The 19,935-nt window shown below is 46.8% G+C and overlaps 1 protein-coding gene across 8 annotated transcripts in view; it reads left to right on the top strand.

The window, feature by feature from the left end:
* The first annotated feature begins 3,942 nt into the window (after nucleotides 1–3,942).
* Nucleotides 3,943–19,935, top strand: part of myh10 (myosin, heavy chain 10, non-muscle) — a 107,089-nt gene continuing 91,096 nt past the window's right edge. For 7 of the 8 annotated variants that reach the window (XM_037536364.1, XM_037536363.1, XM_037536362.1 and 4 more), the window contains exons 1-3: nucleotides 3,943–4,082; nucleotides 6,883–7,257; nucleotides 17,118–17,274. In XM_037536364.1, coding sequence (XP_037392261.1) covers nucleotides 6,904–7,257; nucleotides 17,118–17,274 — 511 coding nt within the window. In that variant the 5' untranslated portion in view covers nucleotides 3,943–4,082; nucleotides 6,883–6,903. Of the gene's footprint in view, nucleotides 4,083–6,882; nucleotides 7,258–17,117; nucleotides 17,275–19,935 lie in introns of those variants that run through there. The other variant, XM_037536361.1, reaches the window with a different exon arrangement.

Here is a 19,935-nt window from a genome sequence, read left to right as displayed (position 1 = left end):
CACCATCAAACTTCTCACACTCACCATCAAATCTCTTTTACGCTCACCATCAAACCTCTCACACTCGCCATCAAACCCTCTCACACTCACCATCAAACTTCTCACACTCACCATCAAATCTCTTTTACGCTCACCATCGAACCTCTCACACTCACCATCAAACCCTCTCATGCTCACCATCAAACCTCTCACGCTCACCATCAAACCTCTCACACTCACTGTCAAACCTCTCACTGTCAAACCTCTCACGCTCACTATCAAACCTCTCACACTCACTGTCAAACCTCTCACACTCACCATCAAACCTCTCAGACTCACTGTCAAACCTCTCACTGTCAAACCTCTCACACTCACCATCAAACCCTCTCATGCTCACCATCAAATCTCTCACACTCACCATCAAACCTCTCACACTCACCATCAAGCCTCTCACGCTCACCATCAAACCTCTCACACTCACTGTCAAACCTCTCACTGTCAAACCTCTCACGCTCACCATCCAACCTCTCACACTCACTGCCAAACCTCTCACACTCACCATCAAACATCTCACACTCACCATCAAACTTCTCAAACTCACCATCAAACTTCTCACACTCACCATCAAATCTCTTTTACGCTCACCATCGAACCTCTCACACTCACCATCAAACTCTCTCATGCTCACCATCAAACTTCTCACACTCACCATCAAACCTCTCACACTCACTGTCAAACCTCTCACGCTCACCATCAAACCTCTCATACTCACCATCAAACCTCTCACACTCACTGTCAAACCTCTCACACTCACTGTCAAACCTCTCACACTCACCATCAAACCTCTCACACTCACTGTCAAACCTCTCACTGTCAAACCTCTCACACTCACCATCAAACCTCTCAGACTCACTGTCAAACCTCTCACACTCACCATCAAACCTCTCAAACTCACCATCAAACTTCTCACACTCACCATCAAACCTCTCAGACTCACTGTCAAACCTCTCACACTCACCATCAAACCTCTCAAACTCACCATCGAACCTCTCACACTCACCATCAAACCCTCTCATGCTCACCATCAAACCTCTCACACTCACCATCAAACCTCTCACACTCACTGTCAAACCTCTCACGCTCACCATCAAACCTCTCACACTCACCATCAAATCTCACACTCACCATCAAATCTCTCACACTCACTGTCAAACTCTCTTACACTTAGCATCAAGTGTGAGAGGGTTTGATAGTGAGTGTGAGAGGATTTGATGGCAAGTGTCAGAGGTTTGATAGTTTGTGTGAGAGGTTAATCAGGATTGTGGCCTAAACAGCCTCTCATACAGAACGGTGATAAAATAATCTTTTATTATTCCCACAACAGGAACATACAGTGTCACAGAAACAAAGGGACAGCAAGGCACTCAAGAAAAGAAGTACCAAGAAGAGAATTAACCAGCAAGTAATTAACCCTGTTAGGACAGAGCTGTTAGGACATTCTCCATCAATCTGAAGAGCCATTCCACCATTCAGGGAATACTTTAAGCATGCAGTTTTTTCACTGAGTGTTCTATATAAAACCACTGTCTTTCTGTCTTTGTTAAAGAACCCTTGAAGAACCATCTTTTTAAAGGTGTACATGTGTTTACATTGAGTTAAATCTCTATGTGTGAAAGTAAGTAAATAAAGCTGCTTATTATTATTATTATTATTATTATTATTATTATTAATTGTTAGTTATTGTTAGTTATTGTTAGTAGTAGTAGTAGTAGTAGTAGTAGTAGTTTTAGTATTAGTATTAGTATTAGTATTAGTCTTAGTAGTAGTAGTAGTATTAGTAGTAGCAGTAGTAGTATTGGTATTATTATTATTATTAGTAGTATTATTATTATTATTAGTAGTAGTAGTAGTAGTAGTAGTAGTAGCAGTAGTAGCAGTAGTAGTAGTAGTAGTGTAGTAGTAGTAGTAGTAGTAGTATTAGCAATATTAGTAGTAGTAGTAGTAGAAGTAGTAGTAGCAGTAGTATTAGTATTAGTAATATTAGTATTATTATTATTAGCAGTAGTAGTAGTAGTAGCAGTAGTAGTAGTAGCAGTAGCAGTAGTAGTAGTAGCAGTAGTAGTAGTAGTAGTAGCGGTAGTAGTAGTAGTAGTAGCAGTAGTAGTAGTAGCAGTAGCAGTAGTAGCAGTAGTAGCAGTAGCAGTAGTAGTAGTAGCATGCATGGACCTCTACTAGTTCATTTCAGTGTAGTTTCAGGGCGCCGCCACGGGGTGGTGCTGTGGAGTATAGACAGTCTATGGTCCGTCAGTGTGATCTTGAATGCATTTGATGTTCAGCTGCTGAAAGGCTCGCGCTGCTTTTCTGCTCGGTGTGCGCGCGCGTGTGTGAGCGCGCAGGGTCTGATGGCCTGAGCCTCGCCCTGGTGCTCTGTGTTCTCCTGATGGGTTGGTATCACATTGTCAAGGGCTCTAATAGTTTAACAGGTGTTTTGATCTCAGGTGCATTTGTTGGTTTCCTAATGAGATCTAAAGGGGTCCTACTGGACACTAGTGGTCTCTGTTGGTAACCATTAAGCCAATTAGAAAGCAAAACCATCAGGTTTAAAGTCTAATGGTTCTAATGTGTTTCGGCAAGGTCAGTTTGTGCTTGATTTAGTCGCAGAGAATTAAACTGTTAAGATGTAAACAGACCACTCTGAGTGACTTTATTCACATCTCTAACTTTAAAAAGTAAAATTCAACCTCAAATTTTAAAATTCGGTGAAATTTACCTTTAATTTTATAACAGTTAGTACAAGCACACTGATGCATTATGGCCTATTTGAATTGCTGTAATACCCTTCGTCACCACCAGAGGGGACCACTCTCCTCCATTTAGCCCGGCCAACTTTAAACCTTACGCTTATTTACATTAATATACAAAACAAACCAGATAAAAGACTCAGTGCGCCATACTGTACTATATATATATATATAATAAAACTTTATAAATTGTTATTTTCGTTTTAAAATGTTTTATTTAATTGATCAAATATTTTTGCCCTCAGTTTGAAATGTTCTCATCTTCTTTACTTCGTTATTTAGCACCCAAGATCAAAACTTTGGGCAGCCCTGAGTTAGACAGACAGGAGCTTTTGAGATCAATAGCCTGCAGCCAATAATCAATAACTTGATCAATAAGAGACAGACGCTGCGTCCCAATTGCTCTCTTAATACTAATTGATGTTTGGGCATGACAATATGACATGCAGGAGCGTCACTCCACTGTGTGCAGAGCTAGATTCTGATTGGTTAATGGGTGTAGCATTGTCATTGGTTGTCTGAGGGGATGTGGGGTCATAATTGGTTGATGGAGACAGAACTGAGCTGTGATTGGTAGTCAGGTTGTCGCTTAGTGCTCTACATGGTCGTGATTGTCTGTCTGAGGGGACTCCGGGCTCTGATTGACTGTCTAGTAGGGCATAGGGTTGTGATTGGTCTCCTGGTTGTCATTCAGTGCTCTGTAGGTTTGTGATTGGTTGATGAGTGTATAGTTGTGATTGGTCGCTCAGTAGAGAATGGAGCCGTGATTGGTTGCCTCAGGCCTGCATTGGGGCTGTGACTGACTGTGAAACAGTGTCGGGTTGTGATTGGTCGCTTGTTTATGTGACGTTGTGATTGGTTGATGAGAGTAGAGCTTTGACAGGTTGTCTTGTGATTGGTCGCCTAATAGAGAACTGAGCAGTGATTGGTTGTCTCAGGCGGGCACAGGGTTGTGATTGGCTGATTGCTCTGTAGGGCGTGTGTAAAGTTGTTCAGCGGTCGCCTAGCTGCTCTGATTGGTGTGCTGGTTGCCATGTAGTGCCCCTCTGGGCTGCGACTGGTCGCCCAGCCGGTTGCCGGGCTGTGATTGGTCGCCCGGCTAGGGGCCGTGCTCTGATTGGCTGGTGCGTTTAGAAAGCGCGGTCCGCTGGGTTCGGTTGAGTAGAAGCGGCTGCAGCAGCGCGGAGGGAGGCGAGACCGAGTTTAATATATTTGAAAAACAAAAAACTGGATTGTTGTAAAACTGGACGGCCTGGATTAGAGGCTCATTTCAGCTGCTCACAGTCAAAGGCTTTGCCCTTCGTAAGTCCTTGTTCTGTGGGGATTCTGTGCGGGGCTGCGGCTGAGCTCCAGCGCTCGTGTTGGCGGATTATTTTATCAGGACTGAGGAGGAGGCTGCGGTTAGCGGACAGGCTAACGGACTTTAGCCAGTGAAACACTGCTTTTATCGGAGAGGAGCTCAGAAAAGGCACAATTTCGGCTGTTCGTCTATTGACTGAGGCGGTATCTGGGCTATAAAGACGGTTAAACTCGTTTAAGAAAAAAGTTATTTCATCATTTTCCGAAATAGTGATGATGATGATGGTGATGATGCCGTTAGCTAGCAGATAACGCTTTGCCGTTCCACCTTAAACAGTGCAGCAGTTACATTCTGGCGCCTCAGGCTCCGGACTGTTAACTCCGCACCGTTTAAGGTGGAACGCCGAGAATGCCTTCTTACTGACGGCATCATCGTCATTTTTATGAACTTTTCTGTTCAGTTATCCTGTATTTGCTCTCCTGGGTTGATGTGAGAGACTTTTTGATGTGTTTTTATCTGTTTTGTGGAGTTTGTTGAGCTGTTTGGCCTCAATATTGTGAAGAATCTGCAGCGGTGACCCATTTCTGCTTTTATTTTTAGTCCAGCTTTGGTCCACTCCTGCATATCTCTGGCTCTTTTGGGGATGTTTGTCTGTGCTTTAGGCCCAGACATCTGTTTATTTCATTTTTAAACGCTGAAGTGATGCATAAATCGCAAATATCAGCACATTCTCCTGATGTGGTCGGTATGGGAAGAAAATATCGCGATAATCTAAGATATTTGAACGATATTCAATGAGCATCGCGATATTTAGTATTAGTTTAATAAGGCCTGTGTCATACGATAATAATAACAACAATAATAATAATAATTGTGATGAGGCCAACGGCGATGATGAATTTTTTATTTCTGCATAATTTAATGGAGCAGAGTCTTTCTGAGAGGTTTGTTGTGAAACACTCCGTTGTAGAGAAACTTGCCAATTCACAGTGGAGGTGATGGGAACCAGACGTCCTCCTCTAAAATCTCCATCACAGAAAGTTATTACATGAAATGTTTGTCTGTTGAGAAGTTTTTGGCCCTTTGATCAGCTTGTGGTGGGGATACTTTCAGGGTGTTGTGAGGCAGAATTGTTCCCAATGAGTTATTTCCGTTTTTCCACTATTTTACCATCATTGACGTTCCATGTAGAACCCAGAGGACGGGTGTAGGTTCACCGGTGTCTATATGTGTGCGGTAGTCATGGTGCCCCCTTGCTCCTACCATCACCACTGTAAAGGCATGTGAACCATTTCACACCAAACCACACTGAATCACTATGATTACACATCAAACACTCGGCTATACAGAAATATGAAGTTAATTGGCGGGATTCCCCTTTAAACGCTGATGACCTTCATGATGAGCTCAGGAAAACATTGTAACCCAATTTATCATGGTAATTATAAGATAGAGTCATGGTGTCTACCCCTAGTTCAAGTTCAGTATGGCTTTCCACCTTGAGGTTAAGATGGTTTGTTCTCTTTGTATTTTTGCCTTATTTATATCCTGAGATCTGATCGTGCTGTACAAATTGCTTTGGCTTGAAATCGGCCGGGCTGGTGTATTCAGTGAGGAATGGTATATTGCAGAGAAACGCACCGACTCTTTCACACTTGTGGTTATAGGAACCAGGGGTCGCCATGACTGCCACACATATACAGCCTTTTTAACTACTATCCAAAATCACCAGCGAACATGTGCCTGTGCATATAGATGGAATATTGCTGATGGGTGGAAAATAGTGGAAAATCTGAAATAATAATTCTCATTGGCCACTATTGTGTCTCACAGCATCCTGCATGTATTCCTCCACCGTGAATGAGTTTTAAAGCCAAAACTTTCTCAAAACTATTGTAACAGTGTCTTGGACATCATGCAGTGTATTTATAAACATTTGATGTAGGAACTTTCTGTGAGGGAGCTTTTAGAGGTGGACATCTGGTTCCTATCACCACCACTGTGAACAACTCTGACTCCAAGTTTCTGTGGAACAGAGCATTTCACACCAAAACAACCCTGAATGACTTTTACATCTTAAGTCTCTAATTATGCAGGAAAGTCAGCGGAGTTCCCCATGTTAAAATGTAAACCGAAAGTGGGCGTGGTTTAAATCAAACGCTCCTGGTTTTCAGATTAGTCTGAAATCGAGAACTTGCAGAAATTTGGTATTGAATAACGTGGCATATTTTAATACTCTGTAGTATTAAAGTAGCTCGTCTGGTACTGTACTTGGCGCATGTATGTGAATGCAGATGACGAGGCTTGGTCACAGCAAGGGAACTCCTCCAATTTCTGCATGATGAAATGGTTCAGTGTGGTCGGGATTGTTCACAGTGGTGGTGATGGGAACCAGACGTTGAGAAGCTCCCTTATGAATTCACTGCCTGATGTCTGAACCACTTTTATGACATTTTTAGATCATGTGAAGGGCAGGAAATGTGGCGTAAAAGGTTTTGGACAAAAAGTTTTGACTTAAAATCGTGACTGCAGTAATTTCGGTTCGTTTTGTGGTGTAGTTTGTGGTGCACCAACTCTAATTGAACATGAACCCTTTTCAAAAACTTTCTTTATGGCACCATGTAGACCACATTCTCTGTCAGTGTGATGAACCCGTTAATCACACAAGTGGCGTATTGAGTATTCATAGTTCTATATAGAGCAATTTGGTTTACTGAATAATCCATGAAGAACCATCTTTAGGAGTGTAGTTTATATAGGCTCTGTTTTGGTTCTGATATCTAGTTCTCGGTTTCTCTGCAGGTGGCCTGTCTGTAGTTCCTAATGCCGGAGATGGCTCAAAGGAGCGGTCAGGAGGACCCTGAGCGGTACCTCTTTGTGGACCGGGCAGTGGTCTACAACCCGGCCACGCAGGCTGACTGGACCGCCAAGAGGCTTGTGTGGGTTCCCTCGGAGCGGCATGGGTTTGAGGCAGCCAGCGTCCGTGAGGAGAGAGGAGAGGAGGTGGTGGTGGAGCTGGCAGAGAATGGCAAAAAGGCTCTGGTCAACAAAGACGACATCCAGAAGATGAACCCGCCAAAGTTCAGCAAAGTGGAGGACATGGCGGAGCTGACCTGCCTGAACGAAGCCTCTGTACTGCACAACCTGAAGGACCGATACTACTCTGGCCTCATCTACGTGAGTGTCCTGAACTATCTGCTGTAGTGTTGCTGAATATGGTGATGCACAGATGTGAAGTAGAGTAATTCTTCACGGAGTTTGTGTAACTGGATACTGTGGACTTTATGAAATGGAAACTGTGCTGGTAAAACTGACTTTTCCGTTTTCCTATCCCTTTACTCAGCCTATAGCAGCGTAGCCCCACCCTTTCGTGTAGACTCAGCCCCTCTCTCACACTGCCCCTCACAGGGATTACAGACTCTCATACATACTAATGCACATGTGTATACACGCATACTCATTAGCAACCACCTGCGACACTAGCAATGGCCTGGTAACACCTTAGCAACCTCTTAAGATATCAAAGCAGCAGCCTAGCAACATCTTAGCAACCACCTGGGATACCAGAGCAACCACCATGGATTCCATAGCAGCGCCTTAGCAACCACCTGGGATACCATAGCAACCCCCTCCCCCCAACACCTTAGCAACCACTTTGGATTCCATAGCAGCACCCTAGCAACCTTCTTGGATTCCACAGCAGCACCTTAGCAACTACCTGCATTGCCATAGCAATGGTTTAGCAACCACCTTAGCAATTGCCTGCCGTTCCATAGCAGGCACCTGGGATAACATAGCCATTGGTTTTTCAAGGGTTCTTTAAGCAAAGAAAATGTTAGAACCATGAATGCTCAAAGAACCCTTTGCATGATTAAAGCATTCTTTGCATCATTAAAGGGTTCTTCCATACATACACAACAATCTTCATCAACATGAAGAGCCCTTTCCTGATGCAAACCCCTTAATTGCGCAAAGGCTAATTGGAGTGTTGACCCTCATTAGAGGCCCCAGGGATTCATGACTGGATTATTATTTATTATTAGTAGTAGTTGTAATAATAGTAGTAGTAGTAGTAGTGCTATTATTATACGGTCGAATGGGATTTTTACTGGGGTTCTGTAAAACTTGTCCAAAGTCATAACAGCAGTCGTATAAGAACTTGCTTGTGGGCGGAGCCTGGAGAGGGAAAGCAGTTGAAATGTTGAATTTGTGACCTCCTTAAATCCACCAGCTTCTCAGTTTTGGCTTATAAGCTGTGTCTCCCTGTGATCTTGGCCCAGTTTATGGTGAGCGCTCTTGGGAGAAAACAGGAGAGGAAAGCAGAACCAGTCGGTTAAGGAAGGAGGTAGAGTTTCTGACTGTGTGATGAACTGCTACTATAAAAATGGACAGAAGTACATCATATAATTTAAAGCCTGGCTTTTATTTGTGCTGAATATGGGGGTGCATCGATACTGACACTAGCATCAGGTCTTGGGCCGATACAGTCTTCATTAACTGGTATAAACACTAATGTAGGGTGAGAGAGCCGGGCTCACAGTCTCAGTTCTATTTCATCCCAAAGGTGTTTGAGTCTCATTCTTCCACACCAAACTCACCCAGCCGTGCCTTTTTTGGACCCTGCTTTGTGCACTAGGGTTCAGTCATGTTGGAACAGACAAGCGTGCAGTTGTCCAAAATGTCTTAGTCTGCTGAAGCCAAACGACTTCCCTTCAGGGAAATCTAAAAAAACAGCCTCAGCGTTGTCCCTCCTCCACAAAGCCTTCCAGTTGTGTATAGCTGCTCGGCCATGGAAACCCATTTTGTGAAGCTCCTAACATGCCCTTGTTTTGCTGATGTTGTTCCCAGAGACAATTTGAAGCTCTTTAGTGAGTGATTGAACGGAGGATAGGCACTGTGTGCTTCAGCACTTGGCAGCCCCGCTCTGTGAGTTTGCATAGTCTACTGTTTTGTGGCTGAGCTATTGTTGTTCCTAGACACTTGCCTTTCACAATAACAGCACTTACAGTTGTCTGGGGCAGATCTAGCAGGGCAGAAATTTCATAAACTCTCTTGGGGCCGGGGATGGTGTCCTATGACCGTGCCATGTTTAAAGTCACTCAGCTTCACATCAATACGACCCATTTTACCGCCAGTATTTGTCTATGGAGACTGTGAGGCTGTGTGTTTTTCTTTGAATCACCTGTTTGCAGTGGGTGTGGCTGAAACACCTGAACTCAGTAATTAGAAGGGATGTCCCAATACCTTTGTCAATATAGTCCATGTTCACTATAATTCTGCAGTGCTTTGATGTAGGGAATAGTGATTGGGGACCATCGTGATTGTTTCATAATGCTCCAGTTATATTTTCTAGAATATAAAATATGCCTCCATATATTTTAGAGAATTCTCTGGTTTTGATTCTGACACCATGTGGAATAACTTGCTCACAGTGAAGTACCTGTTGGTGTAAATGAGAGCAGTCTATATGAACCGTTAAATCGTTAAAATCTCACGTATTTTAAATGAAGTGCGTCAGCCAGCTCTGCTACATTAGTTATCTTGGATCGAGTAGCGCTGCAGTGGAGAAGAGTGGGTTTTGTTCCCCGTCAGAAAAGCGGTTCTGTACAGCTGTAAGTAACGTAGGTTCATAGTTTCGATTCTTATCCGTGTCTTTCAGCAGCGTCACAGTGACAGCAGGAATACCATCCGAGGCTAACGCATCCGAGGAGCTGCTGGAGTCTGTAGCCGCATGTCCCGTAAAGCCAGACAGGCATTCTGTGACTTTAGAATTCCTTCTACAGCCCAGTTTTAAAAATCGATGCATGTCAGTACTGATATTAAAGCGTCTCCTGCTCCGATATGGGGAATGGTTTATTATAGGGAATGATTCTCTTCCCTATAATAGTGTTCTCTGGTGTTCCCGTGTCGGGGATGGTGTCATGGCACACAGCCAGGAACAAAAGCAATCTTCACAAATGGGTTTTAGGAGAGCAGTGCTTATTACGGTCATCCGTCCAGAGATGTGCGCTGGCTGGTGGAGTGAGTCCACAGCTTTGCCGAGGCCTGAAGAGCTCTACCACGTGGTGTCACTGCTAGTAGCTAACAGCTAGAAGATGACCTTCTTCACAAACTAAAAAGTGTCTGAAGATCCCTGTGGGTTTTTTCTTCCTTCCTTCTTTCTTTCTTTCTTCTCCACGGAAAGTTTCAGCTACAGCCTGTTATCTGTACATTGTCCAGATAGAAACCGAACTGCCCGTTGAAGTGAAAATAAGCGCATACCAGAAGCCAGGCCTCCTCCTCCGCCTCCCTAAGTGCAGAGTTACTGCTGGCAGCTAGAGCTTTTCACATTTCAGAGGGCAGATAGAAACAGGGAAGCTGTTATACTTATAAGACGATAGATACTTACGTGCTTTGTCGAGCCAGTTTGGCTGCTTCTGTAGCAAAAACACCAGCCGTATAATCAATACACGTAATTTAGCATCAACTGCATGTCCAGAAGTTTAGCACACATCAGCTGTTTAGATCGTTAGAGTTTGCTGTAGTAACAGCCACTACTCCTCCTGGAAGGCATCTGGATGGAACATTGCTGTGAGGATTTGATTGAGCATTAGTGAGGTCAGCTACTGATGTTGGACGGTCCGTTCTGGATTACTCCAACTCGTCCTAAAGGTATTGGCTGGGGCTCCATCGCTCCAGAGAACAGTTCTGCTGCTCCACAGCCCGGTGCTAAAGGGATTAGGGACTTGGTGCTTCATTGTGCTCCTATGTAGGTACTAATAATAATTAGGGGCCATTTCTGTTGACTATAATGGTGTTCTGTAGTGCTTCACTGTAGGAAAGGGTGAGTAGGGGCCAAATATGCCTCCAGGAATACTGTTCTGTAAAGTAGGGGGGCTGTATACCCCTGAAGCCCACGCTTGGCGGTGGACATTGTGACCTTAGGGCCATGTACAGCTGCTCCAGAGTCACTTTCTGTTATTATATTATGTTATTAAGTTATACAAGCTGCCTCAGCAGTGGCTGAGCTCACTCGGTGGCAGGAGCGTCTGGGTATTTTTGGTCATGTGATGTAATAAAACCACGCACAGATGCATGTAAGAGCGCAATTGAACTGCAGTTGATGCCAAAGAAAAGAATTTACACTTGAAACTTCTGAGTCATGCTCACAAAGTATGTTCAGCTGCTGGAGTGACATAACCATCCTTGTGTTGGGTGTAATAAGCTGTTAAATTCAGTGAACGGCGTCAGGCCTGGAGCTTCTCCATACCGGTACAGAGGTGTAGGAGGCCGAAGCTCGGTGTTGCTCAGAACTCCAGCAGCTCTCTGCCCACACAGCACAGATCGCCGTGCAGATCAGCCAGTTTCTGCTGATTTATGGCGTGTTGGTGGAAGTTCAGCAAGAAAATTGGAGTTGTTTCCCCGCCCCGTTCGTCGGCCCCTGGAGCCGCGAGGCTGATTCTGCCGTTTGCACCAAGTAGCTGTTTACATGCAGCCTGATAATCCATTGATAATCCGACGAATGGCTCAATCAATAAAATATGTCCAAGTATACACCTTAGTAAGAGTAGATTAGACCAGTGGGGCCATTCAGAGCGCAGTTTCTGTCTGATTGAATGAGGTGGGTAATCCTGTAAATAATCTGTTTAAATGGAAGAAGAATATCCGTGGAAATGCCTGGATCGGATTGGACGTGTATGTATGCCACATCATGCTGAAAGTCTCCGAACACGACGTCTTCCTCTCGCCCCACTTTAATAAGTACATGTGAAGTAATTTAAAGTTTAAAGTTAAAAACCGAAGCGCACCAGCTGAGAAGTTGGGGAACTCGCTCTGACTCGATTCGCATGAGGCTGGTTGCCAACGTAATGTCTACACTACTCCAGCGTGTAAGACCATTTAATGTATAACTGCTAATTTGCCCTTTATCCCTCAAGATTGTTGCACAGACGGCTGGTCACCATAGCGACACAGAGAAGTCTCATCTAGCTAGTAGTTAACGAAAATGCAAAGAGAGAGATTTAAGACGAATATTCATATTTTGGCGACCTCGCTGGTTTCCTGATGCACCAAAAGTCAGTTTCTCATTCGCCAGCTTCTTTTTTGAATTTTCCTGTTCCACCTTAAACTGAGCCTGAGGCACTAGAGCTGGGCACCGTTTTAAGGTGGGATGGGAAAATTCAAACAAGAAGCTGGTTAATGAGAAGCTGACATCAGCCTCAGAAAATAAAAATGAATGTTGAGACATTTTTACAAGAAACTGTTCCACTTTTGAGGAAACTGTTCCACTTTTGAGGAAACTGTTCCACTTTTGAGGAAAACTTTCCTGCTGGAGATGCAAGAAAAGCTGCTGTAGTGGGGCTAAAGCTTAAAACGGAGCGAAGTAAGTCTGCGTTTGTTTGTTTTTCAGTCAACTCTAGGACATCAGCGCAGATTAATGCATGTTTTCATCAATGTGCTATAGATGGTTCTATATGGAACATTTTTTAAAAGGGATCAATATACCACCAAAAAGGGGTTCCATTGCAATGCTATACTTGTTACAAGTAGGAGGCTTTTAGGATCTATATAGATGAACCAAGGTTCCTGTCATGAGCCTTGTATCATCTCTATAGAACTTTAAGGCCTTTAATTCTGCAAAGGGTTCTTTGAGTGTTTATGGTTATATATTGAACCATGTTCTTTCCCATAGAACCCTTAAAGCACCCTCTTTTTAATTAATTAAATAAATTAATTAATTAATTAATTAATTATTTTACATGGGTGAGGCTTGACACTGTAACCTTAGAAGAATCCTTTTGGGTGCTTATAGAACCATTTTTTCCCCTAAAGAACCCTTGAAGAACCATCTGTGTAAGAGTAGTTTTAAAGCCGAATTCCGCCAACCAGGTTCTTTCCAAATTTCTAAAGGGAGTAGTTCAGAGTGGTTTGGTGTGAAGTGGTTGATTGTAGACTGTAGTCAGTTAGATCAATCCAAGTGGAGAAATTTAGATCTATTTAATTTATTTTATTTATTTCTTCGGCTTTAAGTGCTGCCGCTGGACTGAGAAGGCTTGGCTCTGCGTCAGGAAGTCCAGCAGTTCTGTAGTAAACAGTCTCAAGAGGTCTCCAGCCGGTCTGTCGGAGTCTGGGCTGGAAGCATGGCCGGCATTTGCTTCCTAACCTGATGTCATTTCACAGAGCAGAACTTCTCAGCCCAAAGTCAGATCTGTCCAATAGGAGAGAAGCTTTTTACTGGACGGTCCTCACTTTGGGCTCAAGTTGTAAAAAACCCACGGGGCAATGTTTGTGTGTGGGATTGATGTTTAAAAGGGAACTCCACCCACTTTTCAAAATGTCCTCATGATTAATTGGTTAAGACGTATACGGAGTCGTTCAGAGCGATCTGGTGTGAGACGCTCCACTTTAGAGAAACTTGCCGAGTCAGAACCGTTCAGTGGTGGTGAAGGGAAGCGGGCGTCCACCTGTAAAAGCTCCTTCACGGAAGGTTTTCACATTAAATACTTATGAATACGTTTTAGAATAGTTTTCAGAAAGTTTTGGTTCTGAAAACACATTTTTAAAATCCGTTCATCTGAATGTATTTTGACCAAGTGTTGAACAGGCTCTTGGAAATCTGTGCATACTTGAGTGCTTGTGGGGGGAAAGTTGATTAGTCTTCAGCTTGATTGCGGCATCACACTGAATGATAATTTGTGTATGTACCGGATCAAAGTCTGATTAGGCTTTTTATTAATTTATTATTGATTTATTTATAAAAACGCACATTTTATTATTTTTAGACTGAGACTCTACAGACAGGGAGGACTAAGGATTGAGGCACCAGCAGCTAACATCACTAGGAATGCGCAATCAGGTCTGCATGTGTATATGTATTCATTAAATGGACGAAAGTATTGGGACACCCTCAGGAGCTTTTATGAAGCCCATCCTAAATCCATAGGCATTAGTATGGCTTTTGACCCCCTTTGCAGCTTCCGTTCATCTGGGAACCTTTCTACACGATTTTGGAGAGTGTCTGGGAATTTTTGCACATTTGTGAGGTCAGACACTGATGTTGGATGAGAGAGTCTGGCTCTTAGTCTCCGTTCTAGTTCATCCCAAAGCTGTTTGATGGGGTTGAGATCAGGACTCTGATATCCCCCCCCTGCCTCTGAGAGACCGCCGCCCGGAGCGCGCCTCTGAGAGACGGCCGCCCGGAGCGCGCCTCTGAGAGACGGCCGCCCGGAGCGCGCCTCTGAGAGACGGCCGCCCGGAGCGCGCCTCTGAGAGACGGCCGCCCGGAGCGCGCCTCTGAGAGACGGCCGCCCGGAGCGCGCCTCTGAGAGACGGCCGCCCGGAGCGCGCCTCTGAGAGACGGCCGCCCGGAGCGCGCCTCTGAGAGACGGCCGCCCGGAGCGCGCCTCTGAGAGACGGCCGCCCGGAGCGCGCCTCTGAGAGACGGCCGCCCGGAGCGCGCCTCTGAGAGACGGCCGCCCGGAGCGCGCCTCTGAGAGACGGCCGCCCGGAGCGCGCCTCTGAGAGACGGCCGCCCGGAGCGCGCCTCTGAGAGACGGCCGCCCGGAGCGCGCCTCTGAGAGACGGCCGCCCGGAGCGCGCCTCTGAGAGACGGCCGCCCGGAGCGCGCCTCTGAGAGACGGCCGCCCGGAGCGCGCCTCTGAGAGACGGCCGCCCGGAGCGCGCCTCTGAGAGACGGCCGCCCGGAGCGCGCCTCTGAGAGACGGCCGCCCGGAGCGCGCCTCTGAGAGACGGCCGCCCGGAGCGCGCCTCTGAGAGACGGCCGCCCGGAGCGCGCCTCTGAGAGACGGCCGCCCGGAGCGCGCCTCTGAGAGACGGCCGCCCGGAGCGCGCCTCTGAGAGACGGCCGCCCGGAGCGCGCCTCTGAGAGACGGCCGCCCGGAGCGCGCCTCTGAGAGACGGCCGCCCGGAGCGCGCCTCTGAGAGACGGCCGCCCGGAGCGCGCCTCTGAGAGACGGCCGCCCGGAGCGCGCCTCTGAGAGACGGCCGCCCGGAGCGCGCCTCTGAGAGACGGCCGCCCGGAGCGCGCCTCTGAGAGACGGCCGCCCGGAGCGCGCCTCTGAGAGACGGCCGCCCGGAGCGCGCCTCTGAGAGACGGCCGCCCGGAGCGCGCCTCTGAGAGACGGCCGCCCGGAGCGCGCCTCTGAGAGACGGCCGCCCGGAGCGCGCCTCTGAGAGACGGCCGCCCGGAGCGCGCCTCTGAGAGACGGCCGCCCGGAGCGCGCCTCTGAGAGACGGCCGCCCGGAGCGCGCCTCTGAGAGACGGCCGCCCGGAGCGCGCCTCTGAGAGACGGCCGCCCGGAGCGCGCCTCTGAGAGACGGCCGCCCGGAGCGCGCCTCTGAGAGACGGCCGCCCGGAGCGCGCCTCTGAGAGACGGCCGCCCGGAGCGCGCCTCTGAGAGACGGCCGCCCGGAGCGCGCCTCTGAGAGACGGCCGCCCGGAGCGCGCCTCTGAGAGACGGCCGCCCGGAGCGCGCCTCTGAGAGACGGCCGCCCGGAGCGCGCCTCTGAGAGACGGCCGCCCGGAGCGCGCCTCTGAGAGACCGCCGCCCGGAGCGCGCCTCTGAGAGACGGCCGCCCGGAGCGCGCCTCTGAGAGACGGCCGCCCGGAGCGCGCCTCTGAGAGACGGCCGCCCGGAGCGCGCCTCTGAGAGACCGCCGCCCGGAGCGCGCCTCTGAGAGACCGCCGCCCGGAGCGCGCCAAGTGGCTGGAAATGGAACCTGTAGTGCTACATCAAGAAAATATTAATACTAATAGTGATACTTATAATAAAAACCTGCCACTGCAGTGATTATTAGTCTTTGTTTTACAAACTGCGCTGCTCTAAATGTTAAAGGCCTATTTTTTCTTTTTTCCATTGCGCTTTAAGTATCAAACAAGATTCACAATGCGCTCAAAGTGTGTTGACACAATTTATCGTCTAATGTATGACAGAAATATGGGATCTGCGTAGCCAGGCTTCCCATGATCATTCTATCCCTACAATTGAGGTAAAATGCTGGAGATGGAAGTGGAGGAAGAGCTTCAGACGCCAGCCACTTAGGCACTTTTAAACCCTTAGATGTGTCTTTCTTTCCTGCCGAGTTGGAGCAGACAAGCCTGCAGGTTCTTCTGAGTCGCTGTGCTGCTTCATGGTGGAGTTTGGCTGTTTGTCTCTGTTGTCTGGTGTGGAGGGGATGTGGGGGAGACGGCTCTATCCTCAGAGCCCCCCCACTATCAGCAGACTCTCGCAGCTTTATGAGCAGACAGGGATTATGTCTCTCCTGGCCTGCCCTCCTCCATCCGTCTGCGTCCAGACCCCCCCCCCCCCCAAATCTAATGTACATTACACACATCATAGAATCAGTGTTTTACAGTACTGTCCGTATTTATATGGGTTTCTCTTGCAGCGCTGTTGGTAAAAAGCCATTGACATTGCTGGTCTTTGATAAATAAAAAGCCAAACATGCTTAAATATTTGAGGGCTACTTATTTGAAGTGCAGTCAAATTTGTGGCCATTTACTTTGTGAACGCATGTCTGCTGCTCTTGATGTGCAACCAGTTCTAAAAGACACGTTGGGATATATCCATATCTGCGTCGATGGATTTAGAAATGAAGGGAAATTAAATTCGTATGGTTATGAACGCAGTGAAGAATAATGCCGATATTTTAGCGTAGGCATCTGAACGTTGCTCTTCCTTTCTGGAGTTAAATTTGGACAAGTTTACTGTTTTCAGCATATTGATCTTTTAATCATTTCGTTTTTGTCATGGGTGATGCAATTACGACATGTAATCACAACACTTCAGGAAGTTTTCACACTACACAGTATGTCTCGGTGTATTTTCCTGACATCTGATGAATTGGACAAAATACCAATTTCTAAAGAAAATACAGTAAACAATGAGTGCAGAGTTTTCTAATTAGCATTATCTCAGCATATTGTCATGTCATTTATCATGATCTCGATAAATATTGTTCAGTTCCACAGTCAGATATCAGGAGAAATTCCAAAGCACTTCATTACTTTTTAAAACCACTTTTATTTTATTTGACAGACTTATTCCGGCCTCTTCTGTGTGGTGATAAACCCGTACAAAAACCTCCCCATTTACTCGGAGAACATCATCGAGATGTACAGAGGGAAGAAGAGGCACGAAATGCCGCCACACATCTACGCCATTTCCGAGTCCGCCTACAGATGCATGCTTCAAGGTAAGACTAATGCACACACACGTACTGTCCAGGTGATTTTGTGACAGATACCTATACCAATTTTAAGGCTATGATGGTATTTCTGTCTTGTTTTAATTTGATAGTGATTTTAATTAGTGTTTTACTGGCTGGTATGATCTTCGCTTGCCTCTTTAGGCTTCAGCAATTAATATTTCTTAATTGGGCAGATGGACTTTAAAGATTCACTTTAAAGACGTTTCAGGCCTTTGAAAAAAAGTGTTAACCACACAACCAAATTGAAATGTTTTAAAAAATATATAAAATTGGGTTCAGAACTGTGAAAAAATAAGCTGTGTTGTGTTCTGAAACACTGAGTGTGTGTCTGCTGAAGGTGCTGAAACCACTCCCACTCACAGGAAAGGTGCAGCCTCTCCTCAGCTTCATTCACCAGAATGTATCTGCTGCACCATTTCAGGTGGAATGGGACCAGGAAGTCGACTCCAGCGTCGTGCTCATGTTAGCTTATCTGTTAGCTCACGAGGTTTGGCAGCAAAGCTTCTCCACTAGCAGCCAGACGACACTGACTTAGCTGAGAATCCGCCTCGTTCCTCTCAGTCTGAGACAGACTGGTACATTTTCTCTCCCATTTAGGCAAGTTAACAATGGGTATTACTGACTAGCATAATCAGTCAAGTTAGGTGATCAATAAATAAGGGGGGTTGTAATAAGAGCTGTAGTGTTATAGTAGGGTTTGTAGTTTTTTTGGGGGGCTTGTGGTTTTAGGGCAGAGTCTGTAGTGGTAGGTGAGGGCTTGCGGTTTTAGGGGAGAGTCTGTAGTGGTAGATGAGGGCTTGGGGTTTTAGGGGAGAGTCTGTAGTGGTAGGTGAGGGCTTGCGGTTTTAGGGGAGAGACTGTAGTGGTAGGTGAGGGCTTGGGGTTTTAGGGCAGAGTCTGTAGTGGTAGGTGAGGGCTTGGGGTTTTAGGGCAGAGTCTGTAGTGGTAGGTGAGGGCTTGCGGTTTTAGGGGAGAGATTGTAGTGGTAGGTGAGGGCTTGGGGTTTTAGGGCAGAGTCTGTAGTGGTAGGTGAGGGCTTGCGGTTTTAGGGCAGAGTCTGTAGTGGTAGGTGAGGGCTTGCGGTTTTAGGGCAGAGTCTGTAGTGGTAGGTGAGGGCTTGCGGTTTTAGGGGAGAGACTGTAGTGGTAGGTGAGGGCTTGGGGTTTTAGGGCAGAGTCTGTAGTGGTAGGTGAGGGCTTGGGGTTTTAGGGCAGAGTCTGTAGTGGTAGGTGAGGGCTTGGGGTTTTAGGGCAGAGTCTGTAGTGGTAGGTGAGGGCTTGGGGTTTTAGGGGAGAGTCTGTAGTGGTAGGTGAGGGCTTGGGGTTTTAGGGGAGAGACTGTAGTGGGAGGTGAGGGCTTGCGGTTTTAGGGGAGAGACTGTAGTGGTAGGTGAGGGCTTGGGGTTTTGGGGGAGAGTCTGTAGTGGTAGGTGAGGGCTTGGGGTTTTAGGGGAGAGTCTGTAGTGGTAGATGAGGGCTTGTGGTTTTAGGGGAGAGTCTGTAGTGGTAGGTGAGGGCTTGGGGTTTTAGGGGAGAGTCTGTAGTGGTAGGTGAGGGCTTGGGGTTTTAGGGGAGAGTCTGTAGTGGTAGGTGAGGGCTTGGGGTTTTAGGGGAGAGTCTGTAGTGGTAGATGAGGGCTTGTGGTTTTAGGGGAGAGTCTGTAGTGGTAGGTGAGGGCTTGGGGTTTTAGGGGAGAGACTGTAGTGGTAGGTGAGGGCTTGGGGTTTTAGGGGAGAGTCTGTAGTGGTAGGTGAGGGCTTGGGGTTTTAGGGGAGAGACTGTAGTGGTAGATGAGGGCTTGGGGTTTTAGGGGAGAGTCTGTAGTGGTAGGTGAGGGCTTGGGGTTTTAGGGGAGAGTCTGTAGTGGTAGGTGAGGGCTTGGGGTTTTAGGGGAGAGTCTGTAGTGGTAGATGAGGGCTTGTGGTTTTAGGGGAGAGTCTGTAGTGGTAGGTGAGGGCTTGGGGTTTTAGGGGAGAGACTGTAGTGGTAGGTGAGGGCTTGGGGTTTTAGGGCAGAGTCTGTAGTGGTAGGTGAGGGCTTGGGGTTTTAGGGGAGAGTCTGTAGTGGTAGGTGAGGGCTTGGGGTTTTAGGGGAGAGTCTGTAGTGGTAGGTGAGGGCTTGGGGTTTTAGGGGAGAGACTGTAGTGGTAGGTGAGGGCTTGGGGTTTTAGGGGAGAGACTGTAGTGGTAGGTGAGGGCTTGGGGTTTTAGAGGAGAGTCTGTAGTGGTAGGTGAGGCTCTTTGGACTAAATTCAAAATGATCTGTACACTTGCTTTTGCATTTTCAAATAACTTGATGCACAACTGAATGAGACCCGTGGTGCTGGGGTGTTTTAAGGATGAACATTGTTGAAGGCAATGTCAAGTATGTTATTCCCTAGGGGTGGGGGGAAAAAATCGATTCTTGGATGCATCACAAATGTCAAATTTGATTTTCTGAATTTTAATTTATAAAAATCTTGGCAGAACGCAAAGGGCGGGACATGGAAGTGGGTAAGTGCAGCTGTGTGTTAAAGCCAGGTTAGATCAGGAGTCACAGCCCAAATGTTAAGAAGAGCCATTTTGTCCTTTCAACAACCATCAAAACACAACATTTAATGCCCAGTATGTCTGTGTGTCCTGGTACAGACTAGGAATATGAACGAAAA

Source organism: Pygocentrus nattereri, chromosome 30 (genome assembly GCF_015220715.1).
Source record: "Pygocentrus nattereri isolate fPygNat1 chromosome 30, fPygNat1.pri, whole genome shotgun sequence".
Lineage (NCBI taxonomy): Eukaryota > Metazoa > Chordata > Actinopteri > Characiformes > Serrasalmidae > Pygocentrus > Pygocentrus nattereri.
The sequence above is the reverse complement of the archived record's forward strand: the minus strand, read 5'-3'. Positions and strand labels throughout refer to the sequence as shown.